This window comes from Phalacrocorax carbo, chromosome 5 (assembly GCF_963921805.1).
Source record: "Phalacrocorax carbo chromosome 5, bPhaCar2.1, whole genome shotgun sequence".
Classification (NCBI taxonomy): domain Eukaryota; kingdom Metazoa; phylum Chordata; class Aves; order Suliformes; family Phalacrocoracidae; genus Phalacrocorax; species Phalacrocorax carbo.
The window spans coordinates 43,954,999-43,967,520 of record NC_087517.1 but is presented as its reverse complement, the minus strand read 5'-3'; the positions used below and the strand labels follow the sequence as shown (position 1 = coordinate 43,967,520).

The window sequence follows — 12,522 nt, the reverse complement described above, 5'->3', positions numbered from 1 at the left end:
ACTAGCATGAGATAGGCTTGAGGGAAGCCTGACTCCAGGCAAGTACAAGTATGTCCTGTCCCCCGCTTGTGGCATGGTGCAGGTCTGCTGTGGGGGTCACCCATGCTGGGTATAACACAAACACAACAGTGGCCACTTCATGGCTGTCCTGCACTCCACATCTCCTTCAGGGCTCTTCAACACTTGGTCGACTGTAAAGGAGTTCAGAAGCTGTCTCATCTTTGCCCGCATGCTGGTGTCCATGCTTCACCCTTGTGGAAGTCCTGCTCCACCAGTGTGGGAATGTTTATCTCAATACTTGCCTGTATCCTGGGCTCCATCAAAACTCTTATGGTATGGGTAGGGGGGCAGTTTCTCACAGAGCCCCACCCAAGAGTGATGTCAAAGCATGCCTACTCAGGTGAAAAGACCCTGTTGGCCAATGCAATCAGTGCTATCGCCATGGAGGATTAACCCACCAACACCTCCAGTCCCAGAGTTATTGACTGCGAACTGGGTACTTCTTTGGGAAGAAAAAGCCTTTACTTGTGCAGGGTACAGAAGCCTTCCTAAGGCTGGAGGTCTCCAGAAAGCCTGTGGGGTCTGAGACCTGTTCCTTGAGGCACATGAGGACAAGCACACCACAGAGCAGGAGGGCCAATCCTTGGAGCAAGCAGACTTAAGGAACACTGGCTTTGGGACAGACTGTGTATGCAGATGCCAAGGGTGTCAGGGACACCACTGGAGCCCCGTCAGGCTCTCCTCACTGACACAAAATGTCTCATTAACTCCCTTGACCAAGGCGAGCAGCGTCTGGCCCCAGGCCTGAACATTTTGTTCATTGCTGCAGCCTGCACTTGCCAAATCTGTCAGATGCATTGACATCTGTTTCCATGGGATTGGGAAATGGTGTGGAGGTTGCTCTGTCCCCAGCCCAGCAGCCAAGTCTCCTTTTTTAGCCCTGTTCATATTCTGAGTTGTCCTAGAAATCCTTGCCCCTCTTCACCAGCATTGTTACCCAGTGTGGAAGATGCTAAAAACTTTCCCCAAGAGCTGTGGCATCAGTTAAGCCCTTACCCTACCCTTCCTACTGACCCAGCCACTTCTACCTGGGATCTGGAAGGTTAATCCAAGCTCTTACCTGGTCTCCAGGTGGTCCGAGGCTCCTTCCCGCCCTTGGTCACCAGGTGGTCCAGGCTCTCCCTGAAAATGCATGCACAGAGGGCATGAGAAACTCAAAGAGGTGTAGGGTACCAAGGGCCCTGTGTGCAATGGAGAGCAGGGATGAAGCACTGTAACACATGCTGGATAGAAATGCAGTCATCCAAACAGGGACGTTTTCGAGACAGATTCAGGAGTTGGGTAAGAAACTATTGGAGGTGTGGGAAGAGGAAAAACAGCTAATATGTCTACCTTGAAGGCAAGAAGATAGCCCTAAGAGGAAGACCTTCTGAAGGATGGGAGTCCTTGCCTCTGGGTGACATGCTTCAGCACACTTTGTGCCAGAAAAAGCAAATATCTGGAGAGATCCATCTTGCAAGGCTTCTGCAGATACACAGACCTGGCCCCAAAACCATGTAGTGGATTTTACCAGCCACACTCTGCAACCATGGCTGCTTTTCTAAAGTAGCTCCTGCCCTGGGTAGTCTGCATGAAGAGGAGATGCTCTCTCCATGCATAGGCGACTCCAGGCTAGCAGCCTCCTTCCTCCACCCCCTCTTCCTCTAGCCTACCGCCCCTGCAAAGCTAAGGGATTCCAAGGAAGGAGCCAGCAGACGGGGAGGGATATCCTCACCTTTCACTGCTGATGCTCTCCCCTCTCCTTCCTAACACTCAGCAACCTGAGCCAGGTAAGGGCAGAGATCTGACAGCCCACCGAGACCCTGGAAAATATGGGTCTGGATGGTTTTGCACCCCAACAGCTCTAATAGAAGGAAATGCCCAAGGGCTGGACACAGCTTAGTTCTACTTTCACTGACTAATGTGGAAAGGGACAGCCTTCCACCAGTCCAGCAGAGCCATGTCCCAACAGGGACTGTCTGCCAGACCTGGGCTGGCTCCAGGACACCTTCCCTGTCTAGACCCATGGCCAGGAGAAAGCAAGCCAGGTAGGCAAAAGGAGAGCCAGGAGGCATGCCTCCCCCATCCCTTGCTGCAAGGTGCTGCCAATTCAGAAGAAAGCTTTCCCCCTGGTAAAGTGGATCATTACCCCTTACAGTGCTACACGACAGCTAAGCACAGAGCTTTGCACCTTACAGCCAAGCCAGCACCAAGTACTGCAAGACAAGTATCTTTGCATGAGGTGCTGCTCTGTCTGCAGCCCTGGGATGTGGGGCCAGGCATCCCCCAGCCCACGGGGAAGGGAGGCATTCAGAAACTTACTGTGACAGTCACACCTGACTTTGAGGAAAGCAACTGAAAGCTTGGCCACCTAAAGCTGTTGTTTACAAGCTAGAAGCTTCAGATGCCTAAGCCAAACAGTAAATATAAAACACAACTTCCAAAGGGCCCTGAGTTCTGGTGGAGACGTTTCTGGCGACATTATGCAGCCTTGTGCTTGGACTAAAACTTGAATGAAGCAGCCCATCGTCTGCTGAAAAATTTAACTCCAGGACACTGGCGTGCCTTCATCACCCGTGCACATCTGCCCTGCACACCATGTGCATCAGTGCTACTGCTCTCCGAGCCGTAAACAGGAAAGTGGAGGCTGCCAGCACCCCCTGCCAGAGCTGCCCCGTCCCCAGGGTGGACCTCTGCCCCCCCGTCTGAGCTGGTGGTGGATACTGGCTGTCCTTGCTGCAGGGACAGGGAAAGAGTGGTGCGGTGGCAGCTGCCCAGCAGTGCCGGGACATGGCTGGCCATCCGCCAGGATGCTGCTGCTGGACACATCGGCTCCCAACACCACCACCCTGCACAGGAGCACCCCTCATCCCTCCCCAGTGTGCACGGCATCTCTGCCATCTGCCACATTTGTCCTGGCCTGCCGAATGCTCCTGCCTGTCCCTCCCCCAGTCACACATGGTGACTCACACCTGGCAGGCAGGAAAAATACTTTCCTAGTGACTCCCACCCGAAAGGAGAGGGAAGGGTGTTCCCCCTCCCATCCACACCCATGCATGCTGTCCTGTCCCTAACAGCACCTGTGTCGTCCTTCCTGAGTCACCGGTACCCCATGCAGCACCCGAGCACCTGGAGGACACCTTGTTTCTTTGCTCTCCATTAACTGGTTTTGCAGCTGTGAGGCGGGGGCGGGCTGCTCTCTGCCTGCTCTTAGCTTGCTGGGCGTGGTCTCGTCTAGGTTTTGGATGTTTAGAGATTAGCTGCCAGCATAAAGGGGTGATTGCTGGGGGGCAACAGCACAACCCCCCCCCGTGCTGGCAGGTAAAGGCACTGAGCTTGCCTACTGGCCCACAGGCTGGTGGAGTTAGCCACTGGGCACCTATTTCCAAGCCACTGGCTGCCAAGCATGGCCCTGTTTGCAAGCAGATGCTGAAAGCCATCCCATGGATGCAGTTACCGTCTCTCCTCTTGGGCCGCGGTTGCCCGGCGAACCTGGGGGGCCTCTTTCTCCATTGCTGCCCTGCAAGGAGATGGTGGGAACACAAAAATCAGGACTTGCTCCCAGCAGGACCAAAGCCCTTCTTCATTCTCCACCTCTGAATGGCTTTATCCCCATCCCTCCTCCTCCTCCACAAGGTACCAGCCACTGCCCATGCCCTGCCAGTGCAGTGCCCGACAGCGGTGCCCTCACTTACCCGTTCCCCAGGGGGACCATCCATACCTGGAGCACCCTACAGAGCAAGAACAGGAGTCATCAGGCAGTGGGGATGGCTGGCAAGCATGCAGGGGGGGATTGCAGGCACAGGCAGAGGACCCACCTCATCACCCATCTCTCCTGCAGGTCCAGGCTCACCTTGGTTTCCAGGTGTGCCCTGTGTGCGCAAGCCACAGGGGTGTAAACAAGACAAGTCAGCAGGTTTCACAGCAAAGCCCTGAGTACTTGCAAAGCCCTGGGCAAACTCTACTTCAAAGCAAGGGCTGGAGCAGGGGACCTCTCCCGCTCACAGAGGTCAGAGGATGCTCATGCACAGGTGTTTCACCCACCTTTTCTCCAGGGCTACCAGGAATCCCCTGTCGGCCAGGTTTTCCATCATCCCCAGGCTCCCCCTTCACAAAGACACAAGGCACCATTAAGACTGCATCCAGCACTCAGCAGTGGATTTTGGCTCCCATTGTACAGAGGCTGTCAGGAGTCCCAGTGCACCCCAAGCTCCTTTCTGGGCTGTGGTCTCTCCCCAGGGAGCTCCCAATCCCCAGTAGATCCCACACACACTCCACCTGCCCAGTGCGAGCCACCTTTTCACAGCACCCTCCAATATCTCAGGGATGCTTGTGCCAGGCTTGTGGGCACCCACTAACCTTGGGCATGCTGGGAGTCACACCAGCCAGATCTTACTGTGGGTGACAGGCAGCGTCCTCTAGCATAGGCTTGCTCCCAGGCATTGCAAGGAGGCCAGTGATGGGTCAATCACCACCTGTCCCTTTGCAGGAGAGGGGTTCCAGCACCCCTCCTTCAATGTGGGGGTGGGCAGAGTGGCTCACCTTTCCCCCCTTGGGTCCATAAGCACCAGGATCTCCCTTTGGTCCAGGCGGGCCTTGAGCTCCCTGTTGAAAATAAAGGCAGCATCACTGAAAACGAAGCTGGTATCGCTATCTGTGCAAAATTGGGCATGGACCATCCTGGCAGCCTGGCTTACAGCTCCCCAGGGGGACAGACAGGAGGGACATGTACTCAGGAGTAACACAGGGATGGCATGGTACTCTTGCACCACGGATCTGTGCAAGCGATATTGCGGCCACGCTGCTGAAACACTGCAAAACTGAGCATGCTTCTGCAGGTCAGAGGAAAATGGCAGAAAAGGTGGCTGTTAGACTGCTGTGGCTGGACCGCAGTGATACTGGTGCCACCTCAGATGTGTCATCCTGGGAGCATGGAAACAAGCATGGAAACTGAAGAAATGCAACGTCAGAATATGTTTTCCAGAGGCATCCAAAATCTCCAATATTTTCTGGGTGGCTGGTCACAGCAGGCTGAAATTGGTTAATCCTGGGCTTGCCTATCTGGCACGGAGCTCTTTGCTGAGCTCCCTGTGCTGAATGGCCTCCGGCTGAATACTCCTCCCCAGCATGCACCTTCCCAGGCAGCCCCATGCAATGGCAGACAGCTTCCAGGCAAGAACAAGGCAGGCTGCCCCGGGGACACCCCTGAGGTGCCATGCCTGGGATGAGCATTGCATGTCTAGAGGCAGTTTCCAAGTGTGGCAACTCCCTCCCACAGCTCTTTGGCAGGCTCCTCCCCCTTCTTGGGGGTGTCCCCATTTCCTCACGCCATTGTGGCAGACCTGCTGTGCTGGTTCATTCCCATGTAAGGGACACCCACAGGGTACGTACATCGAATCCAGGTGAGCCTTTGCAGCCAGGTAACCCAGGGTATCCAGCTTCACCCTGTCAGACAGACAAAGCAGGGATCTCCATGAGCAGTGCCCATGGGAAGACCCCATCCATCATCCCAGAGCCCTGAAAGGGACATCCCAGCCTTGTCCCTGGCTGGCAGGTGGAGGGTCCTGCAGGTAGGGAGCCCCACTGCCCTACGTGGGACACTGGCTTTGTTCCTGGACTCCACAATGGTTTTAGAGGGGCAAAAGCCAGGGTTCTTAGGCTAAGGAGAGACCTGCCTTCATGCCATCGATGCCATCGATTCCACGCCTGCCCTTCTCACCCTGAAACAGAGAATAGGGACCATGAAGAAGTGATTTCCAAAGTCCATTCTCCCCCAGGCATCAACCAGAAAGAATAAATGGTGCAAAAGCAGAGGCTGACCTTGGCTCCTTTGGCTCCTCTTGAGCCCTGCAAAGAGAAGCAGAGAGATGTTAGGCTCCTGCGCAGAGCAGATCCATCTCCCCACCACACTTTTGCCCCACACCAGCTCAGTTCAAGGATGCAGGCATTCACCATGCCCCTGCACACCACCAGTCTCTCCTGTTCTGCCTGGCTGCGCCCACTGCACAGTGCTTGTCTGATGCCCCAGGCTGTGTCATCTGCAAACTGGCTGATCCTGTCAAATCCCTGCTCCTTGCACAGGCCATGCCAGCAGGAGAGGTGGATGATTGGGCACGTACCAGACCCCAACACCATGCAGCTGCAGGGGCAGCCCGGGGTAACGAAGCAGGGTGATGCAGAGATCCCTCCCCAACATTCTTGCTGTCCTCACCTTTTCTCCTCGACTTCCTTTGTCACCCTAGAAATGAAAGGAGAGAGGAAAATGGAAAATGAAAACACTTGCAGCACAAAGCCTGTGGCCCATCCAGGAGCCATGTCTGTGACCCTGCAGCCCCTCGTACCTTCATTCCTTGGTAGCCAACAGGTCCCATGTCTCCTGGCCTGCCCTAGAGGACAGAAACATGGTGTTATGGAGCCAGATACTCCACCATCACCACAGGGGCAGTTTCCCCCCAGGGTCTTGATGTAGGGCTCAGGCCCCAGCTGCCATACCCTCCTACAGGAGGCTCTCCCATAACTCTGTTCCTTGTTTGCCCAGTCTGGGAGCACGAGATCCTTGTGGAGGGCAGAGGGGACCTGCCTTTACCTCCACCATCTCCAGCCCTTCCTGAGGGTGAGGGAAACTGGATGCTTGGGGGCACATCGTCTGGGATGAAAGGGAAGGACAGAAAACCCTTGGGAAGGAAAAATGTATGGCATGGTGTTTCCAAATTGGGAATGCACAAGATGAGTAACTGCCCACTCACGTGTGTGGGAGAAGTGCATGTCCCCAAAATAAGTGTACCTAGTGAAAAAACAAGGAGGAGGAGGGAAAAAGTTTCCTCATGCTATTAGCTTATTATTTACCAAAGGTTTCCCTATAACACTGCTGTGCTTGTCGTGTCAGGGGATACGGGAGGAAGCCCAGAGTCCACCCCTGGGATGGCATACATGAGTCAGAGACATGTCCTCCAGGAGGAATGGCTATTTTGAGTGAGGAACAAGGAAGCCTTGTAGCAACAGAGGAGGGGGGCCCACCCTTCTGCCCACCAGAAGCCACTGCTCAGCAGGGTGGCTGTGGAGGGGGACAGCCAGCCATGATCTTACTGACTACCCTGTGGAAACAGGGTGATGCATGGGCAAGGGCTGGTGAGGATGTGCTCCAGAGGTCTGACCAGAAGTGGCTGAAAAATAGCCCCTGCGCAGAGTCACCAGGGCCAGTCCTTTACTTACTGGGTCTCCAGCCTCTCCCTTCTGGCCAGGAAGACCTGGCTTGCCTCTTTCTCCCTGCAATACAGGACAGAAATAAAGTTAGTTCATCATCCTCAGGAATAGAACGACAACCTGTTGAAAACAGAGCAGGGAGGATGGTAACAGCAATGCTTCATGGATGTGGGAAGCAGATGATGCCAGCTGCATGGGAGCATGGTGTGGTTCCTCATCCACCTCTCCATGGGGCAGTGGTAGGGTGCTGAGGACACGTGCCCGTCTAGTCTCTGAGCATCCCCAGTGAGCCTGTCCCACTGCCCTGGTCCTGCAGCATGGCCACAGCCTGTCCCTCACCTCATTGCCTGGGTCACCGGGAGGTCCAGGGAGCCCTCGGGGAGGCTGCAGGAGAGAGGTATAGGTTAGACTAGCCACTGAGACACAGCCTGGGGCCATGGGATGTGAGGGAAGGACAGGGGGTCTCAAAAGCCTGACTCACCTGGCACTCAAAGGAGCAGCACTGCCCAGAGAGAAGGAGAAAATAGCATTAGAGGCAGCAGGCAGCACCAGGACCAGGCTGCACCCTGCTCAGGGGAAGCTCCCCAAGTTGGCAGGGGCCAGGCAGGGGCTGCCTGCAGGGCAGGGCTGTGCCACTGAGCCCCCACTTGGCTGTGGGTAACCCACATGGGACAGGTTCAGACACACGTTCAGAGAGAGTGGGGCCCCACGAGACACTCACCGATTGCTCTGTGTTAACTTTCTGCAGAACAAGAAAGCAAAGAGAAGGGTTTTGAGAGGGACAGGTAAGCCCAGGGAGGGGGTGGACTGGGGAGGGGGCAGGCAGCACTCACAATCATGTCAATGATGGTGTTGATGGTTTCCTCCACATCAAGCTCCCGGGTTGGCTTCAGGCTGGTGGCAGTGAAGTTGCGGCGGTAGGCATGGTCCGTGGCAATGATGTTGAGCCGCTGGTCCTAGCATTGGTGGGTGGGGAGAGTAGAGTGAGACTTGGGGGCACCCATGCAGGACCCATCCCCAGAGACCACCCTGGGGACCTGCATCCTCCCTCCAGGGAGGGGCTTTGAGAGGCACTCAGAGCCTCCTTTGCTGTGCTGGGGTTCCCATGGTCCCACTTGGGACCCCTGCAGGGAGCATCCCTGCTGTGTTGTCCCTACCAGGTGGTTGGGGGAGATGGCAACAGAGAACACTTTGATCCCCAAATGTTTGGCTTCATTGGCAGCATCATCCAGGCCTCCGCAGGGTTCCTTGTACCCTTCCAAGGGGTGTCCATCAGTCACCACGATCAGGTATTTATTCTCCTTGTGATGGGAGCCACTGAAAAGGTTTAAACACAGGATTTAACATTGTAAGGATTTAACAGATTTAGCTGGAGAGCAGTGGCTTGGGGACCTCTGGACACTCGCCCCAGGCAGTGCCCCAGCCTATGGTCAGGGCATGTCTCATCCCAGCAAAACCAGAGCACTAGTAACCTGCCACTGACGTGCCTATTTCATGCCTAGGTGACTTTCTCTCCCGCCCTAGGGACAGGTCTGAACAATGCATTGGGACATCCTAGCCCATAAGCTCCCAACCTCCATCCACCACAGCCGTATCACCAGCATCACCCCCTCTGCCCACCCCAGCCTCACTGCCTTACCTGATGAGCAGCTCCTCGATGCCCCGCTTTATGGCACAGTCAGTGTAGGTGCCCTTCCCAATGTAGTTCACAGCCGAGACGCGGTTCTTCAGCTCATCCCGGCCACTGGGCATTGAGGTGAGGCTTTTGATGAGCACGACCTCGTCACTGTAGTGTAACGCCCCAGCATTCCACACCAGGTTGCGGTCACAGCGGTAGTACCTGCGCAGACACACCAGGACACATGCTTTAAGTACCTTCGCCCACACCCTGCCACCACCTCCACTTTGCACCAGCTCACCACACAAACACTGCAGGGATTTGCTAGGGCTCCCTGCCTTCCTGCAAGGGTGGGATGTGCTCCATGTGCAAAGCCCAGCCATGCGCACAGGGCAGTTTGTTCAGCAGGTGGAAGGGCAAAAGGGTGCAGCTGATGGGTGTCCACAGAAGTCAGACAGTTTGGCAGAGAGGTTTCCTGAAGGGGTACCAGGCTGCAGTGGCTGGAGCTGAGCAGGAGATGCTGAGCCAGACAGCCAGGTGTGTGTGTGTGCAAGAGAGGTAACAGCCAAAACACCCACCCAGGACTTCAGTGAGTTTTCCACTGCAGGATGTGTTAAAATCAGAGAGAGATGCCTCCCTCTGTGGGTGCCTGGTAGCATGGCGTGCACAGTGGTGGCTTGCTGTGAGATGTCTCCAGAACAGGTAGAGAGCAGTAGGGTGGGCACAGGGGTGTTTGGGTTGGGCTCAGGAGGTTCATCCATCTGTCTGCACAAAGAAGGGATTCTGGACAAAGCCCAGCACCTCACTTAGGAGAGAGCGATGCTGCACTGATGGAGGCCTGGCGTGAGACTCCTGGTCACTCAGTGCCCTGGTAAGGTAGCTCTCCTGCCTGGGCAATGGGTACGTGAACTGCTAACTCCCTCTCACCTGTCTCAAGATGGGAACCTTGCCCCTCCAGCTCATGCAGCACTGGGACATCCCCATGGTGCCCCTCTGGGCACCAGCACACAGGTCCTGCTGCCCCAAGGACCAGGACCCATGTGCCTCCAGGACTCAAGGTGGTCCTGTGCATCCCTGGATCTCCTGCCAGCAGGTGAGCCTTGACCTTTGTCTCCAGCTCTTCCCAGCGTCACCCCACTCTAGGTTCTGGGAGCTTTGGTGCCCCTGGGTGCCCTCACCCTGGGAAAGCCAGGGTCAGACCTGGGTTGGTGGTGGCAAGGGTGGGCGAGTAGGAGGCAGATAAAGGGCTGAGCGGTGGGGTGGATAAAGGGCACTCCATAGAGGCCCCCAAAGGTGGGTTCAATGCTGCAGGGTATCCTGGGAGATGCCAGTTGCAAGGGAGGGTTTGCTCTGCAGGGTCGCCATGAATGCTAGGTGCTCTGCTGCCACCCAAGCACGTGGGTTGTCTTGGGTCTGAGCAACCAGTGGCATGGGAATCAGCATCACTTTGGCCCTCTGGAATAACCACCCATCCAGCCTGGCCAGCTGGAGGCGGTGGGACTGGGGTGCCATGTCTGCTGCTGCAGGAAGCCCTTGCTTTCTAAAGGGCGGGTGCAGGCAGCCCTGCTAAAGGCATGCTGCCACCCTTGGCATGGACAGAGCCAAAATGGGGTGGCTATGGACTGGGAGAGGGAGGAGATGCTCCCACCCCCTCCTTGGCATCCCTGCTTTCTTCCTCTCACTCCTTGGATGGGCGCACAGGGCAGTCTCAGCATCCTACCCGGCACCAGGCTTGGACAAAACCCCAGGAGATGTACCTGTCTGTCAGCTTATCAATGAACCGGTTGGTGAAATCTTTCACTTGGGCAACCAGGTCCCCAAAGGGCTTCACCCTCAGAGCGACGCTCTCTGAGGTGTCCAGGACGAAGAACAGGTCCACAGGGCAGTCTGGGAAGAAGCGTAGAGGCAGGAATCAGCAGGCGACCCTGCTGCATCACCTCCCCAAGCCATGCTCCCTGCACAGCCAGCACACACAACTGCGGCCCAGCTCCTCTCCTAGTAGGGTCCCAGGATCTGTACTAAGGGGACCACTTTCACATCCTAACCCCATGTGAGACACACAAGCACACATGCACGGACGAGGCTACTTATTACTGTTTTGGCATCAAGGGTAAGCTGGATCGAGCACATATTCAGAAAATATCCGTTTGTGGCATTTAACAGCTTTCTATACGTTTTTCCATTTACATTAAAAGACTATCTTTGCAAGACCAATACTAGTTATTATATAAAATAATTTGCAGCTGCAGCAACCACTTAAAAAAACCAAGCCATGATAACGATTAACCCAATGAAAAATTAATGATTTTCTGACACAAATATCATTGCAGAGGAGAGAAAAGGCACCTTAAGAGCCAATGCCAAAACCAAAACCTTTCAGAAAGCTAAACTGGTATCAGCTGTTATCCTCCCCACTGCATCCCAGTGCTACTTGTAATACCTGATGAGACCCAAGGAGACAGAGCCAAAAAAAAAGCATTAAAAGTGGGTACATCTTGCAGATCCTCTCTAATCCTACATCTCTCCTCGGCAAATACAATTCTTCCCCCAGACATCCCAACAAAGCTAGGGCTGTGTGCGGCAGCGGAGGCATCCGCCCAGGAGAGAAACAGCAGCCAGAGTTTCTTGCTGATCCTGGGGAGGAAAAACACTCTGGGAAGCAGCCTGGGCTTACCTTCTGCGTTTGCGACACGGGTGGTGATTTCTGGGCGCTGAGCAAATGAGCCCCCCCACAGGAAGCCAGCTGGGAGCAGCAAAGTGAATAGAAAGTCTCGCAGGCTCATTTTGCTTGGTTCAGATTACCATTGAGCTGGATCAAAGAAGAAAAGTGGAGAGAGAAAACACAGCAGCCAAGAGAGGCCGTGGTCCGGAGGCAGGAGTCACTGAAGGTATTTTTTACCACTTTCTCTTTGGTTTCTGTGGGAGGAAGAACAGGCAGAAGGGTAAGGGTGAGGAGGAGACTTCTCCAGCCCGAGGACGGAGGGAGGGATCAGGGGCTGTCAGCTGAGTCAGAAACGAATGAGGCATTTCTCCTTACCCTTTTTCTAGATGTCGCTGTACCTGCAATGGCACCCTGGCTGCCAGTGCCTGGGATCTCTGCAAGCCTCACACAGGGAGCCCTGGCGCAGTCAGTGCCCAGCATCTGCATTCCCCGTGGGAGTCAGCATGCTCTGTGGAGCAGGGGAGCTCAGGGCACCTGCCAGTCTGCTCCCACCTGTCTCCTGGGTCAAGAAAGCTGGGACAGGGGACAGGCATTCCCATCACATCCCCACCTGCATGAGAGCTGGCCTGTGTTGTCCTGCTTACCAGGGGAGTCCCCACCACAGGGCAGAGCTGCAGCTGTCCCACAGCCACCCAGGGATGGAGGCACCACATTTTTAGAGGAGCACTTTCTACCCTGACTTTCAGAGCTTTCTACTCAACCCAGTCAGGAAAACCAAGGGGCAAGCTGAGAAAAACCCCACAGGGACCCCCACAGACTGGGAATTACCCCCCTGGGCTGTGTTCAGGGCAGGGAGCGGGGATGGGGTCAAAGCTCTCAAGCCTAGGAGGTAGAAGCAGGAGCTTAAGCTCTTAGGGGTGCCTGGAGATGAGCATCTTCACATCCTGTAGGATGGCAGGAGGGCCTGAGGACCTGCAGCAGTGGGAAGCTGGACCTCCCT

The 12,522-nt window shown here is 55.4% G+C and overlaps 1 protein-coding gene across 1 annotated transcript in view; it reads right to left on the bottom strand.

The window, feature by feature from the left end:
• Positions 1 to 11,846, bottom strand: part of COL6A1 (collagen type VI alpha 1 chain) — a 25,407-nt gene extending 13,561 nt beyond the window's left edge. Inside the window, 21 exon segments of the mRNA XM_064452226.1 lie at positions 1,121 to 1,143; positions 1,146 to 1,182; positions 3,497 to 3,559; positions 3,735 to 3,770; positions 3,858 to 3,911; positions 4,084 to 4,146; positions 4,582 to 4,644; positions 5,431 to 5,484; positions 5,715 to 5,759; positions 5,860 to 5,886; positions 6,251 to 6,277; positions 6,381 to 6,425; positions 7,252 to 7,305; positions 7,582 to 7,626; positions 7,724 to 7,744; positions 7,964 to 7,984; positions 8,076 to 8,198; positions 8,400 to 8,559; positions 8,882 to 9,082; positions 10,618 to 10,747; positions 11,535 to 11,846. Of these exon segments, the coding sequence (XP_064308296.1) occupies positions 1,121 to 1,143; positions 1,146 to 1,182; positions 3,497 to 3,559; positions 3,735 to 3,770; positions 3,858 to 3,911; positions 4,084 to 4,146; positions 4,582 to 4,644; positions 5,431 to 5,484; positions 5,715 to 5,759; positions 5,860 to 5,886; positions 6,251 to 6,277; positions 6,381 to 6,425; positions 7,252 to 7,305; positions 7,582 to 7,626; positions 7,724 to 7,744; positions 7,964 to 7,984; positions 8,076 to 8,198; positions 8,400 to 8,559; positions 8,882 to 9,082; positions 10,618 to 10,747; positions 11,535 to 11,643 (1,401 nt within the window). The 5' untranslated portion in view covers positions 11,644 to 11,846.
• Between the last annotated feature and the right edge of the window lie 676 nt (positions 11,847 to 12,522).